Source organism: Gobius niger (genome assembly GCF_951799975.1).
Source record: "Gobius niger genome assembly, chromosome: 9".
NCBI lineage: Eukaryota > Metazoa > Chordata > Actinopteri > Gobiiformes > Gobiidae > Gobius > Gobius niger.
In genome coordinates this window covers 9,584,559-9,603,970 of record NC_136860.1, presented here as the reverse complement: position 1 = coordinate 9,603,970, position 19,412 = coordinate 9,584,559, and the positions used below count along the sequence as shown (strand labels likewise).

General features: G+C 41.8%; 4 protein-coding genes across 6 annotated transcripts in view; 1 reads left to right on the top strand and 3 right to left on the bottom strand.

Moving 5' to 3' along the window:
* Positions 1 to 19,412, top strand: part of LOC306967802 (complement C1q-like protein 2) — a 339,758-nt gene that overhangs the window by 290,810 nt on the left and 29,536 nt on the right. The window lies entirely within an intron of this gene.
* LOC306967648 (heat shock 70 kDa protein 1-like) lies at positions 3,104 to 5,463 on the bottom strand. Its single transcript, XM_079562747.1, has 2 exons — positions 5,356 to 5,463; positions 3,104 to 5,052 (listed from the first exon to the last, which is right to left on the bottom strand). Exon 2 carries the CDS (start codon positions 5,030 to 5,032, stop codon positions 3,119 to 3,121), a length of 1,914 nt encoding a protein of 637 aa, XP_079418873.1. The 5' UTR covers positions 5,033 to 5,052; positions 5,356 to 5,463; the 3' UTR covers positions 3,104 to 3,118.
* LOC306967894 (uncharacterized protein) lies at positions 9,504 to 13,123 on the bottom strand. 3 transcript variants are annotated; one of them, XR_013793223.1, is made up of 3 exons: positions 11,777 to 11,884; positions 10,706 to 10,832; positions 9,504 to 10,259 (listed from the first exon to the last, which is right to left on the bottom strand). XR_013793223.1 is itself a non-coding variant. In XM_079563089.1 (3 exons), the coding sequence occupies exons 1-3, from the start codon at positions 13,093 to 13,095 to the stop codon at positions 9,546 to 9,548; spliced, it is 1,017 nt and encodes a 338-aa protein (XP_079419215.1). In that variant the 5' UTR covers positions 13,096 to 13,123; the 3' UTR covers positions 9,504 to 9,545. The 3 variants fall into 3 exon arrangements, 2 of the variants coding, with proteins under 2 accessions (XP_079419215.1, XP_079419214.1); XM_079563089.1 differs by lacking the exon at positions 11,777 to 11,884 and adding an exon at positions 12,920 to 13,123; XM_079563088.1 differs by lacking the exon at positions 11,777 to 11,884 and adding an exon at positions 11,268 to 11,766.
* On the bottom strand, positions 15,013 to 19,303 carry LOC306967522 (U3 small nucleolar RNA-associated protein 14 homolog A). The gene is made up of 2 exons (XM_079562606.1): positions 18,790 to 19,303; positions 15,013 to 17,419 (listed from the first exon to the last, which is right to left on the bottom strand). Exons 1-2 carry the CDS (start codon positions 19,263 to 19,265, stop codon positions 15,526 to 15,528), a joined length of 2,370 nt encoding a protein of 789 aa, XP_079418732.1. The 5' UTR covers positions 19,266 to 19,303; the 3' UTR covers positions 15,013 to 15,525.

The window sequence follows — 19,412 nt, the reverse complement described above, 5'->3', positions numbered from 1 at the left end:
CTGAGGCCACTCCCTTCAGCCAAAAAATAGGCTCACCTGGACACGAACAGGAAGTGCAGTGCTAGCTAGTGGCTGGTGGAACAAATACATACAAAAGGCCTCTAAAATGGCTCCTACAAGTAGTGTTCTTAAGTAAAATAACTGTTTCTTAAATTACTTACTCAACCATTTTGTATTACTGGTAACATATACATTTTGACTTTTTAAATGTGTTTTCACTTGAAATCCCAAACAGATCGCCTCATCATCGTACAGTGAAACACGACTCCTCCTGACTTACATTTGGAAAATAACCAATTGTTAAAATATTTTCTTTTTTATGTACAGAATTGTGCTTTTTGTGTTTCCATGTTAGAATCTAAGATAATGCACTGTTCCCAAGACTTCAAAACTCATACCCATATTGTTGTTGGTCATGTCAGATTATGTGTAATATGAAGTTGAATATGAATATTGAGTATCTAAAAAAATGTTCACTTAAAATAGACTCAACTGGGTTTAAACCAGAAAAACACGTTACTTAAATGCATCACTGAAGCATAAATGGAAATACTTACCACCTGAAGAAGCCCAAGTAATAATAATAATAATAATATTAATAATAATAGTGGTCTACACTTGTATTGCGCTTTACAAACCTGTATGAACTAGTGTCGTAAAGCGTTAGTTATTCATTCACTCTATACTCGGTTGTGGTAAACTACTATTGTAGCCACACCTGCCCTCGGGTAGACTGAGAGAAGCGAGGCTGCCGGTCTGCCCCTCTGAAAATCCCTCTTTAAAATTTGTGATTTCAACTTTACTGTTTGTTTACCAAACCAGGTTGTAATACCGTATCCAATAATTGATTCAATGCAGGCTTTATAAAATTAATTAATGAATAATAATAAGAGCTTAATATAAAAGCAGAAAAGTAAAATATGTAATATATAACTTTGAAATACAATATCATGGCCTGGCTTTGTTATGAAGTTGTGGAGTTTGTGTTTCTGTTTGTTTTTACCTCCTGGTGACTGCACCAATAAAAGAAAGAAGTATGTTTCATGTTTTGTTTCTCATAATTTATGTCACTACTAAATCGTAAATCAGACCTTACACTGAGTCACAGTACTCATATTGCATTTTCCCCGGGTAGCTTATTGTTTTACTCTTATTTGAGTAATTATTGTTGTCACTAGTTTTTACTTCTACTTGAGTAAAGTGATTTCAACGTAAAATGACCCTTATTTAAGTGCAGTACCCAAGATCTATCACTAGAGGGAGGTATTGGAGCACTTCAGAGGGGCGTATGTTTATAGCCGAGTTTTGGTCATATTATGAGTCTTCATAGACAAATGAAAAAAGAGTTTGTGTTGATGGTTTGATTGGAAACTAAAATTGTGTGGTAATATTTTGGATCAGATTTTTTTAGTGGGACAAGGCCTCGTGGAAGACCCAGGGCACGCTGGTGGGACTATGTCTCCGAGCTGGCCTGTTGTCGCCTCGGGGTCCCCCCAGAACAGCTGGAGGAGGTGTGTGTGTGGATTGGGAAGTTTGGGCATCTCTGCTGAGACTGCTGCCCCCGCGACCCGGGCCCGGAAGAAAATGGATGGATGGATGGATGGATGGATTATATTTTTTGGTCATTTAAACATATATCTCTATATTTTAACTAGTTAAGTTTTATTAGCGAAAATCATGTTGATTTAAACTTTGACAGAATCTAAACACTGGTCCAACAATCCAGAGAAAATAATTACAGTGACCTGATTCGATTTATGTTCTCACTGCTAATAACTACTTCCTGGAAACTTAGAGCAGTTTTCTTTAATAATACATATGTGATTCATAGTGCTGGGATAAAATATCGGATCGGATTTGGATCGCAATACTTTCAATACTTGTGTTTGGAGGCATTTTTATCCTAAACTCCTTTGTTTTCCAGTAACAACAGCTTGTTACATTTTGTGATAATGCATTTTTCAATCTTAACACTTCAATAAATGTCAAATGGCATTTGGTTTCTAAACTTTGGACACATGACTGTTTTCTTTTTTACACATTTTAAGATAAACATAATTGCTTATTGAATCGAGATACGGATCGGATCGGCCGCTGAGTATCGTGACACATATCGGATTGTGACAAAAGGGGATCTTCCCATCCTAGTTACTCATGTATCAAATTATGGTGCACAGGACGACTGAATGTCTTTTTTAAAGCTACGTAGCCGAACATTGCACTGTTAATGTTGCTTCGTCACAAGAGAATCTAAGCTGTTACAAACTATTCAAAACATATGGGCAACAAACTTAGACAAAACATGTCCATCATCAGACTCTTTAGAAAAGTTTGAAACTGAAAACACATGTGTAGTAAAATAAATGCTTTTTTTGAGTTCTTCTTTGCTGAAATGTTAGGTAGTATGGCTTGAAGAAACCACTTTTTACTTAAAGGAGCTATACCAGATTTTTTTCCAGTTAAGGAATTCAATTTGTTTTGTCCTGACGTTTGTGGGAAAACAGTGTTCATCTTGAATCAATTTCATGAACTTACCGGCTGGTTTTCTTGCATTTTTGTGAAATTTAAATTGTGAAATGAGCTTTAAAACTCATCCCTGTGAAGAACTGGGATGCAACAAATTTATGAGAAAAATTAGGAATGAGTTTGGACTCAACTAATATTGTAATTTAGTGGTTTCCTCTTTCATTGTTTGAAATGGAAAAAATCAGGTATAGTGGCTTTAAGTACAATTCTTTAAACAATGTCTTCATTCTGTAATGTTTGCATCCTTTTTGTTTTAGCATTACGTTTAGGTTGTTTAGATTTAAATAACAAAACAGAGTGTTTTTTATTTTTTATTTTTATTTTTTAACCTTAATTACAAAATTTGGCATTGTTTGATGTTATAATACATTACATTTGTGCAACAAAAAAAAGAATATAAACACAGCTCAGACCTAAGACGGAGTTATGTTTCTCGATGGCCGACAGTGAAGTTTTCTGGCAGATATATAAAGTTAAAGTGCATGTGTTTGAAAATGTATACAGTCAAAAAACATTTATTCATAAAACTAAAAGTCCATCATAAGAAAAGAGTCCATTACAGTGCTTTATAATCTTCCATGATCTGCTCTTTTTAGTCCACCTCCTCGACAGTGGGCCCCTGGAAGCCTCCACAGGCCTCCTCTCTGCAGCCGCCTGTGGGTGGGGCTCCCTGGTAAAGCTTACTGATGATGGGGTTGCAGACTTTCTCCAGCTCTTTCTGTTGGTGCTGGTACTCCTCCACCTCGGCCAGCTGGTTGTTGTCCAGCCAGCTCATGGTCTCCTCGCACTTGTCCAGCAGCTTCTGTCGGTCGTCTGGGCTCAGTTTGCTGCTCACGGCCTGGTCCTGCACGCTGTTCTTCACGGTGAACACGTAGGCCTCCAGGGTGTTCTTGGCACTGACCTTGTTCCTCTGGGTTTCGTCCTCAGCTTTGAACTTGTCGGCGTCCTGCACCATCTTCTCGATCTCCTCTTTGCTGAGACGGCCCTTGTCGTTGGTGATGGTGATCTTGTTCTCTTTGCCGGTGCTCTTGTCCACGGCCGACACGTTCAGGATGCCGTTGGCGTCGACGTCAAAGGTGACTTCGATCTGCGGTACCCCTCGGGGGGCGGGGGGGATGCCCGTGAGCTCGAAGCGGCCCAGCAGGTTGTTGTCCTTGGTCATGGCGCGCTCTCCTTCAAACACCTGGACGAGGACTCCTGGCTGGTTGTCGGAGTAGGTGCTGAAGGTCTGGGTCTGCTTGGTGGGGATGGTGGTGTTGCGTTTGATGAGAGCGGTCATGACTCCTCCGGCCGTCTCGATGCCCAGGGACAGAGGAGCTACATCCAACAGCAGCAGGTCCTGGACCTTCTCTGAGGTGTCTCCAGAGAGAATGGCAGCCTGGACAGCTGCTCCATAGGCCACCGCCTCATCGGGGTTGATGCTCTTGTTGAGCTCACGGCCGTTGAAGAAGTCCTGCAGGAGTTTCTGGACTTTTGGGATCCTGGTGGAGCCTCCCACCAGCACCACGTCCTGGATCTGTCCTTTGTCCATTTTGGCGTCCCTCAGGGCCTTCTCCACCGGCTCCAGTGTTCCCCTGAACAGGTCGGAGCACAGCTCCTCAAAGCGCGCTCTGGTGATGGAGGTGTAGAAGTCCTGTCCCTCAAACAGAGAGTCGATCTCGATGCTGGCCTGGGAGCTGGAGGACAGAGTCCTCTTGGCCCTCTCACAGGCTGTGCGGAGCCTCCTCAGAGCTCTCTTGTTCTGGCTAATGTCCTTCTTGTGTTTCCTCTTAAACTCCTCCACAAAGTGGTTGACCATGCGGTTGTCGAAGTCCTCCCCTCCCAGATGCGTGTCTCCGGCTGTGGCCTTCACCTCAAAGACGCCGTCGTCGATGTTGAGGATGGACACGTCGAAGGTGCCTCCTCCCAGGTCAAAGATGAGCACGTTGCGCTCTCCGGAGCGGCCTTTGTCCAGGCCGTAGGCGATGGCGGCGGCTGTGGGCTCATTGATGATTCTCAGGACGTTGAGGCCGGCGATCACGCCTGCGTCTTTAGTGGCCTGTCTCTGCGAGTCGTTGAAATAGGCCGGGACTGTGATGACCGCGTTGGACACTCTGTGGCCCAGATAGGCCTCAGCCACCTCCTTCATCTTCACCAGAACCATGGAGGAGACCTCCTCTGGGCTGAAGGTCTTGTCCTCTCCTTTGTACTCCACTCTGATCTTGGGCTTTCCTCCGTCACTCACCACATTGAAGGGCCAGTGCTTCATGTCGGCCTGCACTGTGGGGTCGTCAAACTTGCGCCCGATGAGGCGCTTGGCGTCAAACACTGTGTTGTTGGGGTTCAGGGCCACCTGGTTCTTGGCAGCGTCCCCGATGAGGCGCTCAGTGTCAGTGAAGGCCACATAGCTGGGGGTGGTCCTGTTGCCCTGGTCGTTGGCGATGATCTCCACCTTTCCGTGTTGGAAGACCCCCACACAGGAGTATGTGGTGCCCAGGTCAATGCCCACTGCTGCTCCTTTAGCCATCTTGATCCTGTGTTATTCCCCTGAAAACAGTGGACATCCATTTTAGTTTCCTTATTAACATTTATTTTATTGTTTTCTAACAACGTGTAATGTTATTCCTGCTCCTATTATTTTTTTTAAATAAAATAATAAAATCAATGTTTACCGTCTAAATAAGTAGAAATATCAATGTGACAGGCTAATATTATTTCAATCAAATCACTAGAACTATCCAATCCAAATGCTGTAGGATAAACTTTCAATAAGAGCAGTTTCAAGCCTGTTTAAGATTGTAAATGAGTCCTAAAATAAAGACATTGCAAACATTTTAAATATCTACTCACAGTCAAAGAAAGAGATGAATATGCGTGTTCTGGAGAGTTCTGAAGTCAAAGTAGAAACTCTCTCAATGCAATAGCTTTAGTTCAATCTCTCTGCAGTTTGTCCGCTGTTGTTCCCGTTGCTCTGCTCAGTTGAGTCTCTGATCTTCAGTAGACGTGATGGTTGCGTCGCTTCTCTCGTTGGGATCAGCTGTACCTGGATTGTGATGTGTTTTCTCTCGGTCCTCGCGCTGTATTTATATCGTCCGTCCGTTCTTCTGGCTCCTTCTCGAAACGTCCCGCCTCCTCGGTTTTTCCGTCCAATCACAGCGCAGAGCGGCGGGGCAGTATGATGACGTCACAGCAGAGCCACACGCGCGCGTCCCCTCCCTCGAACATTCTGCCGTGTTCTCGAGTCCGCCAGAAACAAAGAGAAGACACCAGAAAACGGCTCATATTTTCATTTTACTTTTACTCATAGAGGACGTAGGGGATATAAACCTCTTCAACCGCCTAAACCGAGCGCATTTTCTCCAGTTTAGCTTTACCCAAATCTAAACCAGAGTTAGGCTCCGTCTCATTTGAAAGCTGATCGTAGCTTTGTCAATCTTTTGTCGCTATTTGTTGCATTTTCATTCTCACTTTCGTCACTATTTTTATGTTATTTTTTTCAAGGAGCTTTTAGATTTGGGTAATAATAAATTGGAGAAAATGTGCTCAGTTCAGGTGGGGGTTAAGAGGTAAAAAATGTCACAGTAAATCACTTCACATGCATAAGTCGTGATGTTTTTACCTGTCAGCTTTTCATATCAACAGTAATATCATCCAGTGATTAGCACCTCCATGTAGCTACATCTATTATACTAGAAAAAGCATAGCCTCTATTTTTGTCCTATGTAGGGTGAACATTGACAGTATATTTAGAATATATTTAGCAATCCATTGTCAATGAGGGTGAATATGGGTAAAGTGGGACACTTCACTTTAATCATGATTATTTTTTTATGTGTCATATTTTATCACTAAAAATACATACACACCGAATAATTAGAATGTGCAGGATAAGAGGATAATGGTTTTGTGGATATTTATTTACTTCATATGGCGTAGTAGTAGTAAAAAAGCGGATGACATAGCATTTGTGGATTTATGATCTTAAGGTTATAACTTTTTTAAACTAACAGATATGTAGATGTTTGTTGATACATTCTATAAGGGAATGCATCTGCAAACAAAACATCTCAAAATCACATGTTTATTCTTTATACTTATATTTTTACAAGAGATTTTATCACTGTCCCACTTTACCAATGTGCTATTGGTAAAGCGGGACAGTTTCATATTGGCAAAGTGGGACAGTATATTTTTGTGGAAAATCCTGGGTATTAGGTGTTTCTTTTATTCACACATCTTCAAAGTAGATCAATTTAACTCTATGTTTCTTGTTTTGATTAAGTTTTCTGATGATCACATTTCTGATTGAAGTTTTAACTGTAGCTCTTGTTCACAACGAACTGTTGATCGCTGTTTAGCAACATTTCAACATTAAGTTGTTCTTTGAGGTTTCCAACTTCTTTAATTGTAGATTTTTTTTTTTTTTTTTTTTTAAATATCGGCTATATATGTATATATATTTTCAAATCTTTAAAACATGCTTGTTCCTGTATGCTTCACCAATTAAAGGCAGCCTGAGTTCACAGATTAACATGTGTTTTTTTGGGCCTGTCTTTCAGATTATTCCTCACTCATTTATAAACAAAAACAAATCTGATGAAGGCACTTAAACATTTGACTTTTTTTTTCCTCCACTGGTGTAAAATAGATCTAAAGCTTTTTTAAAAATATATAACATTAAAGACTTTGGCATTTAATTGCAAACAAAAGATGAGGTGGAAACTGAATTTTCAAAAAGTGTCCCACTTTACCCATATTCACCTCTGAAGTGGTCAAAAAGAAATACAATAGCGACGTATAAACGGCAGCTAATCACCGCTGTTTTAGCCCATTAATGTTGAAGACAGTATCGCAGATCTGTCCATTTCCACAATAACATATTCTATAGCCTACTTCACATGTATTTAGAATACTCATTTTGAATAACTGCATTCTGGTACAGATACACTTTCATTTGAGAGTATTTAGAATAGAGTTACTTTCCAAATATGAAGGGAATACATCCCAGTACTCAATCATTAAACTTTAGCTCCATATTGCACAACATTAATAAGAAAGAAGTTTTAATGTTGTTTTTCCTCCTAAAATACAAACTCTGCACATGTGTCACATGATGCTGCATTTGCCAAGAGAGTTTTTGAGTTCCTGATTAATGGCACGTGAGTTTATAATAATATTCAGAATACAGTACTCAGATAAGACAAAGTAACGGAATACGCTAGCTATACGTTAATAGCAACAAAAATGAGAAGAAAACATGACAAAAGAGAGAAAAATGTGATGACAATGTGACAAAAATGCCACTAGAGAGCAAATAAGAGACAAAAATGTGTGCTGAGAAAGCTATAAAAAACACAAAAGAGCAAATAAGAGACAAAAATGAGACAAAAATGTGATGAGAAAGCGTTAAAACGTGACAAAAATGTGTGGCAAAAAAGCTACAAAAGAGCAAAGAAAAACAGAAAGGTAAGTGAAAAGAAATGTCAAGAATGGTTTCGACAACACTGGCCTATAGGCTGTACACTTTTAGATTTGGGTAAAGCTGAACCAGAGAAAATGCACGCAGGTCTCATGATTGAAAGGTTGGGGGTTTGAATCCCAGCTCCTGAAAGTGCCCACTGTCATTGTGTCCTTGGGCAAGACACTTCACCCTCCTGGCCTTCAGTGTCTGCGTACACTGGTGTATGAATGAGAGTGAATGGGTGAGTGGCTCCTTGATGCAAAGCGATTTGGGCCTAGTGGAAGTAGAAGCACTGTTGAGACCATTTACCATTAAAAAGAAATATCTACCGCCTACTTGACTGGTCTATTGTGAGTAAAGGCAGGTTCACCTGTTTTTTGCTAAATAAGCTTTTCGTCATCATAATACGGTATCAGAATACGATTATTTTGATCCCTGAGTGGACATGGACTTGAAAATTCTCAACCCAAAGAAATATTTAACTACGCATTCCATTAAACATGAATACTAATAATGGATTTTATGTCTATTTTGAACTATAAATGTTCTGTGGATGACTGTTCTGAACTTACCGCAGCTGCAGCGGCATCTTTTGGGGAAGCAGCAAATACTGTAGTCAATAAACTAATATTCATTGTTAGGTGTTACACGATGATGGCATTGGCTTGTAGAGCTACATTATGTGATATAAGTTCAAAATGTAATGTAAAAAAAATGTAATAATTTTGAAATTTTGCAATAACTTAGAATGTATGGTACCACTTTATGATGACGGCACACTCTTAAAGCATTTGTAAATACTTTTTTAATCATGCCCAAAATGTTTACAAAGCTTTCCTCATCATTTGTTAGTCATTTATGAGAAGCTAAAATAGTGATAAGCTTTGTTTTTCAATCAATGAACAACCTTCACCAGACTTGAGGATGGTGCGCATTGTCACTACACTATCTGTCTCAGGGGTGTCCAAACTTTTTTCATCCAGGGCTGCACATTGGAGCATTCATAGGGCGGAAGGCCAAAGATCATTGGTCAATGCAGTAAAAAATTCACTGGATGCATGAAGCAGATGTTTTCCTGTTCCCCAGACCTTTCATATAATCATGTATAACTGTGAAACTTGCAGTAAAAAGTACCATCTTTGGTAAACTGTACCAATTCAGAAAGAAGTCTTGACCAAAAATTGGTCCAAGAGCCGCACTTTTGGCACCACTGGTCTAGATGTTTATTCATGTTAACAATAGTTAGCAAACTGTGTAAACGTGTACATTTCTAAATGTCAACATAAATTTGTCTTTATTTTTAGGACTGCAGAGCAGCCCTGTATCACTGCTTGAGAAACTTTAACTGGGTCAAATGAACAAACACCCAGATTTAACAGTTCAAGTGTATATAGTAGCCTTTGGCTATAATCCAGCATGTTTACATGTATGTATTTCATGTTTGTTCATTAACATGCACATCCCAATCAAATAAATAAGTAAACAGTTAAAGTATATACAACATGATGTAAAACTATACAATTTTATTATGCACATCTGAGAATGAAACTATTCACATTTATCAAGAACAATAAGTAACCTATGCCTTCATGAGGGGACCATTCTGGTAATTTACCAGAAAACAAGCCACACTGAAGAGCTTGTCAATGACACCACACACCGACGCAGGAAGAACTCCGTGAAAAAGTCTGTTCCCCTTCAGTCTCCTGATGCAGTGCTCCACGTGGATCCTCAGGCGAGCAGTGGACTGAGTCTGATTTTTCCCTGAGAGGAAAGCTGGTCTATAAACTTTGCAGGGAGCCAGATTGTCAACATGGAAGCCCTTGTCAACCATTATTGCCATGTCCGGCTGTAGTACTTTGACAATACCTGATTGTTTGAAGACATCACGATCACTCATGGATCCAGCAAAAAGTGCAGAGACAAATGTGATGGCCCCATGAGGAGCCATGCCGATCATGGCCTTGAGTGTAGAGTGGGACTTGAAAGTAGAAAACGCCTCACTCTGCGACAGGAGGTCCGATGGCATCTGGTAGTAGATCTCAGTGAAATCAAGCACTACTTGGGTATCAGGGTATGAAGCAAACTCTGCGGGAAGTCGAGCCTGCACTTCCTCACGTGGTAACCAGAGGCATTTGCCTCCAAGCAGGTGGTAGAGAAGGTTGGCCCATGTGGTGATGATTGTGCTCACTGTTGTTTGGTGAACACCAAACCTTTCAGCAAGATCTTGGAGCGGCTGGCCCAAAGACAGGTACATCAGAAAAAGGAGCAGCTCATCAATAGGGGGAAGTTTCTTCAAAACAAGAAAGGACATTGTTCACAAGTGCCTTGAATGCACACAAAATATACAACTTTTACATACCAGCATTCACAATCAAATAAGTGTTTATAATAACTGCATTATTAAATATAAGATCGTATTTTGGGGGGTGTTTCGTTGATGTAAACAGATATAACAATAACTGTGGTGTACAATGAATTCTAAAAAGATCGTTTGTCCGCTTATGGCTACGCATGTAGTTCCTGGTTATTCCACTAGAGGGGAATATAATCACATAAAAAGCATCATTAGCTCTGAAATGGACATTGTTTGAATATCACAATACACAAAATACATAAACAGTTAAAATAACAGTTAAAAGATACATTTGAGTTTGGATATTCCACTTGTGCACTCATCTTTACAGACTCATCACTCAGGCACTCATCAGACTCTAGTCTATAAAATAAGATTCATACCAGGGATGTGTGAGATCTGTCAGAGCCTGCTGTAGAGGCCTTGGTGTTGGTGACCCCAATCATCTTGGTCATGACAGCAGATTCCACTAACTTCCAAAAGTTTAGAAAATGGCGGTATGAGGCAAACCTGTAAATATAATAAAGGTTTATGAGGGAAATAAAACACGGGTGGGCAATTACCTGGCGTTAACCTCTAGTGAACTGAACTGAATGCATTTTCTCCAGTTTGGCAATACTGAAATCTTAAAGCTTCAACAACAAAAAGCATCAAAATAGGGACAAACACGAGGATGAAAACGCAACAAAAAAGTTATGTAAGTCAGCCTTCAAATAAGACACTACACTGTTGCTCTCCAGTCGAGAAGCTTTTAGATTTGGGTGAAGCCGTACTGTAGAAAATGCACTCGGTTAAGGTGGGAGTTAACAGGTTAAGCAGCAGAGGAGAAAAAACGCAATGCTCTGAAGATGAACATACGGTCGCCTCTCCGCTGGATCTGAGGGCTACAGTATGTATGCTAGTATTATAGCTACAGTATCTTCACTGTGCCCGTATTATACTGACCTGGTATAAAAGCGAATCTCATCATCTGAGCCGGCAAAGCGCTCCAGATAAAAGTGGGTCTGCAGCTGCAGCCCCTCAGCTTGACTCCGAAGCACCTCAAGTTGTTTCCGCAGGGCCTCGTTCTCCTTTTGTGACTCGCTGGCTCCAGTAATGGGCGAAACACAATAATCATGGTCAGGAGCCATGATGTCCATCTCCTCCTCCTGTGGCCCACGTCCCCCCACACACACTCTTGGCTCTGAGTAGTTGTTCCACTCAAATAACACTGGTATGACCCCCTTTTTCAAGCACCTCTTCCCCCAAGGTGTATCCACAATATCCCCAGGTAAGAAATGTTGGCTACATACTCTTGTGTCTCTGCTGGGACTGAAATTTTCTCTCCGGATTTTGGCCAGCCATTGCTGACGCGTTGCATTATTGGAAGGGAAGCAGTGAAAGCTAATATTACAATTGTAGCGTGAACTGCGTGCACACTGAGGTACACAACAGTGCAAGGATGATCCCGATACCTTTTGAAAGGATAATCTCCTCTTTTCGACACTGAACATGCTCATTTTCACACAGCTGGCAAACAATGGAGGCAACTGTACGGCAGGACCGTGTACCCGGAAGTTCCCGCCCTCACAACGCTAAACCGGAAGTTGCTTTTTTTTGATGAACAGCTCACTTCCCCCCCTCAAACTGGTGCATGCAGTGAACGTTACTTTTCTAGATGCCTTGGGAATTTACCGACAATTTCAGTCGATGACGTTCATGGTATTGTCCACACTTTGGGAAAAGGGATTAAAATGTTTCATATCCCACCACGTGCATAACGAGCGCGATCTTGACTAAGGAACGTCAAACATGTTTTAATTAATGTTTTGTTTAGTAGCATTCAGAGATTGGCAAAAACTAAGTTTTGCTTTTATTCTAGTTTATTATCATTTATATAGGCTGATTGACTGCAGTACATAGATGCACACAGTTAAAGCTCTCTCTTAGGTTTGTTCTGTGACCTCAGTGATCAGCTTTGGGGAAACGTCTCCATATCTGGTAACAGAACGCGGATCAGGCCTGGACAACGTTACACAATACGCACGATGTAATTTCCAAACTCAGGGAGTCTCCACCACAAACATTGAACGCGTCTTGACCTGCGCTCCGGTGCGCCAGGGCAACGATTGCTCGTAGCCATGTAGCTGGGATGCGGGGCAAAGTAGAGGCAGACTGTTCGGCGCAGAGCAGCGGGTGAGCTCGCTGACTGTCTGGGGCACGGGGATTCCCTGACGCGCGGATGTGTCATATTGGAGGAGACGTAAAGCTGATCCAAACGTATCCGCTTTGGGGTTCGCCCCCAAAGCGGATATGTTTGCATTGCATGTGGGGCGCCCATGCAATGCATCGGAATCGGATTCGTTTTACGCACTATAACATCTATCTCGTTTGATAAGTGCCTCACTTTGGTTACTGAAGGTGCAGGTCACAGAACAAACGCCCTGAGAGCAATAAATGGGAACAGAGACTGTCACGCAAATATATGCGGACATGCGTTTTTGCGCACGAGCTTGGTGTGTACGCTTACGCACAGTGCTATTTTATTACCACATATAAACTCGTGGTAATTATTTTTTTATGCTATATTAATGAATAAGATGGAGAGGAAATCTTACCTCGTGTAAAACCGAACATCCTCTGGCGATGAAGAAAACCGCTCCAACGAAAGCCTCTGCGTCAGGTGGAGTGACCGCACCTGCTGCCGAAGCTCCTCGGCCTCTCGGACCATGTTTTCGTATTTAATTCGGTCAAGAACCAGAGAGGAAATGGCCACATAGTCGTGCTCCTCCATCACAGGGAGAGTTTCTTGTGCAGGTCCACAGTCGGGACTTTCCTGTTCAGTTTCTGCCGCCTCACTCTGGACCTGCCTAGGTTCCCAAACCCCGGCTCGCTGCCTCTCGCTGTAATTATTCCACTGGAATAACGTTGGCACTGCGTTTGGCACGAGGCTGCGTCTGCCCGTAGGCGAAGTGATTATTTGTCCACTTTCAAAGTGGCGGCTGCAAACCCTGGCGTACGGCGCGATCACAGATTGTACACGTTTTATGTTGGCAAGCCATTGACTGCGAAGCTTTGGATCTTTTGGGAGACGGTGAAAGCTTATAACGCCGTTGTATTTGGAGGATGCAGTACATAAGGGCACGCCACAGTGGTAGCTGCCTCCACCTTGAACACGCTGACGTTTATAGGAATTCTTCAAAGAAATGACTGTCCTCTTCTTGGAATCCATGATGGTAAAACAAAAACAAAAAACTATCGGTAACGGAGAGGATGCTCAAAAAAGGTGCTTATTAAACAGGACAACCTGCTGGAGCTGGTGGCAAGAAAGAAATAAGTCTTATGTTTACAACATGCACAGACACATTTTACAATTAAATATCTTAATGTGTCCTCTCATTTACCTCGAGCATTGTAAACAGAGGACTCGCAGGAAATAGCTGGCCTGTACATCCGGTCTGAACCCGGAAGTTACCATTTCGTCGCGAACAGCAGGATATGTCTATACCGCCACCCACAGGATGTTTCTTTTATGGCATTCACTCTCTCTCTTTTTTCCCCTTAAAATAAATGATAGTGGCTGCATGGGCTGTACAGGAGTCTCTCTTGGGCCAGTGCCCTGTAGCTCCCGGCACAGACGGCTCCACAAATTAGTTCACTGGGTAGAATCAATGTAAGAATGTATAAGATATCTCCTTAACTTTATTAGTTAAATAATATTTCTGTGGCAAAGTTCACATACTTGACTTGAGGAGCGAATCTGGCCCAGTACAAAATCGCTCTCTTCAATTCCACAATTATAGAAGAACCAAAAAGTGCGCCCCAATATTGCATTACAAATACTTATTGACTTTATTCCTCTCTTGAAGCAGCATCACCTCCTCTCCAGAGCATAAACGTTGCTGAATTCAACACCAAATCAGTCCGAACAGATTTTCCCTCAGGATTCGTAACATGAGTAATGGCCATCCCAATAAATCCCCAAAACTTCTCACTATTCAATATAACATAATCTTTCCCTCTTTCTTGTAGTTGATGCTTTGGCATCTCATTCACTCATTTACAGCCTCAACATACGGAATCCTATTCACACTCCTTAAAACATTTACTCGCTCCTCCAAGAGTCTTCGTGGACAGCATGAAGACCAATTTCTTTAATAAATATCTTATATCTTAATGTAATACCTCGTGTTTATTAGAGGGATGTGCTATGAGGTCTGGAAGGTCCTTCCCCATGAGAATTTAAATGATGTTTTCTGGTTCAATTTAGATGTACTTGCCTATTTCAGAAGTTCGTCATTCATATAAGTACACTTTGAGTTTTAGTTTTCACCTACAAAGTCGTTTGTGGCTCTTGAGAAAGGTTGGCTATGCCTGGCAAAATGCATTATATCATTGAGAATAAGTACATATAACAGCAAAAAATCTCAATGAGATTTTTCTCAATGAGATTTTTTCCTGGTTAAATAAAGGTTTGAATAATATATATATATACTAAAGTAGAATACTATTTGCAACGACCCAGAAAAATCGAAAAGGTCAAAATAAAACACACATTGTAGTTTGTTGATAGTGTATAATCTGTGTTAGGTGGGCTGAAAGTTTCATTGTAAAACATTTTTACAATATATTCAGGAACAATAACATTTTTGAGAAGACTGAAATATGAACTGCAAAATGAACACGAGAATCACATCTTTATAGGAGGTCCAATCTACTGGGAGAACAGGTCTAAATAATTAGATCACAAGAAGATTAGATATGTTGTTGCTTGTAAAATACAATCTCAGGCAAATTCTGATTTGGATTTTATTGTGTGGGCAAAGAGGACATCTCGATTTCTACAAGACGCGAGTGGAGTTTTCATAGCCGCATAGTACACGTTTTGTGGTTGCACATAAGCTATGTTTACATACACAAATGTAAAAACTGGATATCTCACGCTATAGACAAATTTTTAAAAAGGATTTAGATTTAGAAAATTGAGCAAACCCACGGAAAACATCTCTCTCTAGACATGAAGAAAAAATCTTCAATGAAATGAAAATTAATGCGTAGATGATTCGTTGTCAATTGTCAACCAATAAGATTAAGCTTGTATACATTTTCTGAAGTCGGAACCTTCTCTTTCAACCAAGTCAAAATATATCCCCCAAATTATTTTGCCATTGTCTAAAAATGTCTAAAAATGTTCACTCCATAGATTAATTTCAGTTATAGAAAACTACTCCTTGTGCTTCTTCCGTTTCTGTACTTGTTTCTTCCTTGTTTCTGGCCGTCCTTTCTTCTGATTGGTCGCCGTGTGGGGCTCCGCCTTCTGCTGCTGACTCTTCTTGAGCTCCTCGCGTCCCATTGGCTCAATGATGGCTCCGAGCTGGGTCACCACTCGGGGCAGGGTGACTTTCTTGACCGTTTTTTCGCTGTTCCACGTTCTTCCCAACGGACAGCGGATTGTGCTTTCGAACTGTGCGTAGTTTTCGAACGGGAAAGGTAGACTGCTCACTTGATGTAGGGTGATGCTTTTGTCCCTCTGCTCAGACATGATAATCGCTGGAAGTTTAGCGTCTTTACGGGCTACCGCTTGTGCAGGTTTGGTCCTAAACCTTTTGCGCTTCTTTCTTGATGGTTTCAAACCCTGTCCGCCCCATTCACCCCAACCAGGAAGCGTCAGATCTATCGCTTTCGGTTTACCGGCATCTTCTTGTTTGCGTTTTTCTTTTAGGAAATCCGAAATTACGTCATCTCCTGCAAAGGCTTCTTTTATAAGCCCCCGCTGGTCCATTTCGTCTTCCATATCCTCTTCCTCGGCTTCTTCTGTCGTAACCTTCAGCGGAACAGTTACAACTCTGCTCTCTTTGGTTATAACTTCCTTTAATTCAATGTTGCGTTTTCTCTTTTTACCCGTCTTTGTTGACGTCTCTTTTGCCGTTTCGTCTGCCTGTACAATTTCGACCACCTCGGGCTCGACGTTTTCAGACATTTCCGTCTCTTGGAGTTTTTCCGTGTCCTCCAAAGTCTGAATCCTTGTAAGACCTTCTTCTAACGGCGTCGAGTTGTCTACGATTGTTTCGACCTCTGGCTTTTGCGTCAAGCCACGGATTATTGACGTAAACTCTGACAGCGCCGTTTCGTCAACAATATCCTCTTCCTCAACAATATCCTCTTCCTCAAGATCGGCTATTTCCTCTTCCTCATCTCGACGCTGTTTCCGCCTGTTTTCAAACTCCCTCAACAGCTTTTCTTCTTCGTTCACCTCCTCCTCCATCTCCTCCTCATCCTCAAGTAGAATAACTTCTTCCGCCAGCTTGGATTCTTGCTCTTTCTCTTGCTCCTCCTCCGTTAGTTTGCCCCGCATCCACGGATTGCTCGCATCTCCTGCTTTTTCGACGTCATTCGCAAAATCCGGCACAACCTCCTCAGTGTCCGCCTCTTCTTCGTCCTCGTCGTCCTCGTCATTATTCAAAGCCGTGACCACCTTTTGCGTAAGCTCTTTGTTGATTTCTAGCTGTTGCTGCATCGCCTTTCTCGCGTCCTCGTCGTACTTTGCCATTATCGCTTTGGATTTGGCCCACTTGCCGCTATTTTGATGCTTGAGAGACATTCTTTCTTGCATGCGCCCCATTTCTAGCTTCCTCAACTCCTCCAGAGCGCCTTCCGGGTTGGTCTTCACCATTTCGTCAAACTGCTTTAGCATCTCTTTGCGCTTTGCCTTGTTGTGAACTTTGCGGTACTTTTTGCTCTTGATCTTTCTGTCTCTGCGCGCCTTTGCTTCGTAGTAGGACTGCAGCGCCCTGGCTTTTTGGAGTTCGGCCCGGCGGACTTTGGCTTCATCCAGGCTCATGGCTTTGATGGATTCCTCCTCCGCAGGGGTGAGGATGGGGTTGTTGATGGGTTGCTTGTTGGCATTCAGGACGGCGAAGATCTCCTGTTCTAGCGGCGTTTGGGCCTTCCAGCCAGTCACTAGGTGCTCGATGGGTTTGGGCCCCGAAGGCTCCTGGTTCAGGGGGAAGACGAGCTGCTCTGCGCGCTGGTTCTGCTGGATGACGCTCTTCCATTGAGAGACCTCAGTGGCGACTTTCTGGAAGGCGACGTCTCTGTGGATCCTCTCGGTCTCCTGTCTGGAATGAAGAAGGGACGTAGTTCAAATCCAGACAACTTAAATACTACACTCTACAAAGTATTGGCATTTTTGCTTAATTGATTTATGTGCATGATTTTGCAAAAATAACACTTTGAATAATTGTGATTTCAATGAAGCCTAAACTACTGCAGTATAGTAATTCATGTCCAATGACCGGCACACAATGTCACTTTTTCAACCACAATCACCTCTACTAAAATTCTGAATGGTCTCAGAAGAATAAAATACGAGTTCTGGAATGGCCAAATCAAAGTTCTGACCTAAACTCAATTAAGATGTTGTGGCATGACATCAAGACAGCCATTCACACCAGACATCCCAGAAATCTCACTGAACTGCAACAGTTTAGTAATGAGGAATGGTCCAAGATTCATCCTGATCGTTGTGCATGTCTAATCTGCAACTACAGGAAATGTCTGCTTGGAGTTATTGCTGCCAAAGGAGGGTCAACCATCTATGAAATCCAAGGGTGTACACACTTAATCCTCACTGCCCTGTGAATGTTTACATGTCTTGGCTAAGACATTCTTCGGCATTAGGCAAATCTAACAGCTCTTTGAAAAAAGCATCAAAATAGACACGAACAAGTGATGAAAAAAAAAACGTGACAAAAAAGAGACAAAACATGACAAAAACATGATCGCAACAAAAATGTGACAAAAAAAACGTCAAAAAAGCATAAAAAATATGTATGTATGGTATGTAGGTCTTGCGTCGTTACACTGGACTATAGGCTGTAAACTCCAGTCGTGAAGCTTTTAGATTTGGTTAAAGCTGAACTAGGGAAATGTTCTTGGTTAAGCAGACGCTGTTTATTCATTCTTGTGATTTTAACAAAGATCAGACCACATTTTATGACCAATTTAGGCAGAAATGTAAGAAATTCCAAAGGGTGTACTCACTTTTACCTCCCACTGTAAACAGATGGAATAATGTTTATAATAACAATAAATGGTCAATATCTTACAATATCACACTTCTACATCATGTAATCACATATTTTTCTAAATTGTTTCATATTATATCAGGGGTTTATGTGTGCAAAATGCAATTGTTATATAATAATATCTGTTAGACTATCAATATTACTTTTTTAGAGCCTTATAACTCAGCAGGAGTCACCTTACAGGGCATTGAATTATATATTTCATCAAGGTTTTTTTTATTGATATTACATTTACTGTGTATGGTGTTGTTGCTTTTTCAGTTTGGATACTCTGCATTCTAATTTGTGTGAAATTGTTTCAAAAGTGACTTATATTTTAAAGAACTGAAACAGATCAGGTAATGTTGTGAAAAACACAAGACAAATTTACAAGTAGGCATGTCTTTTCAACTCTTCGTTACCTGGAAAGTGGAGTGTCAAGCGTCCTGTTGCCCTTCTTCAGGGTCTCAATCTGTTTCTGGGCCTTCTTGGATGCTGTGGGGATGAGGTCTGACAGCTCGATCTTTGCCCCGTCTCCCTCTGCGTTCGTGCCGAATTCGGACAGCAGCAACGCGGCCTCGGACCTCTCCTCCAGGCGTGTGCTCCGGTGACCCCCTCCCAAGGAGCCGATGGCCTGGACCAGCTTGTTCCTCTTGCGTTCATCCTCCTCTTCAGCCTCCTCTTCATCATTTGCGCTCAACTCCGGGTTCAAATCCTCCTCTCCCTCGTCCTCGTCGTAGCGAATCGCTTCGGAAACAGCCGCAATATCCTCACTATCCTCTTCTTGCATCTCATCGGAAACAGCCGAAGTCTCGTCGTTCCTTTCCGGACGCTTTTTAATCTTTTTGCTCTTCTTCAGCTTCATTTTATCCACTTTTTTCTTGATAATTTTGGCCATGCTGCAGCAATCACACGGCGTTCACAAACTGTACACACGTGTGCCGCAAAATGAGCACCGCTGTCGGAAACCGCAGTTTAGCGTAGTAAAGTTGGCACCATTGTCGTAAAAATACATTTTCCTGAAAATAAGAAAAAGTTCACATTT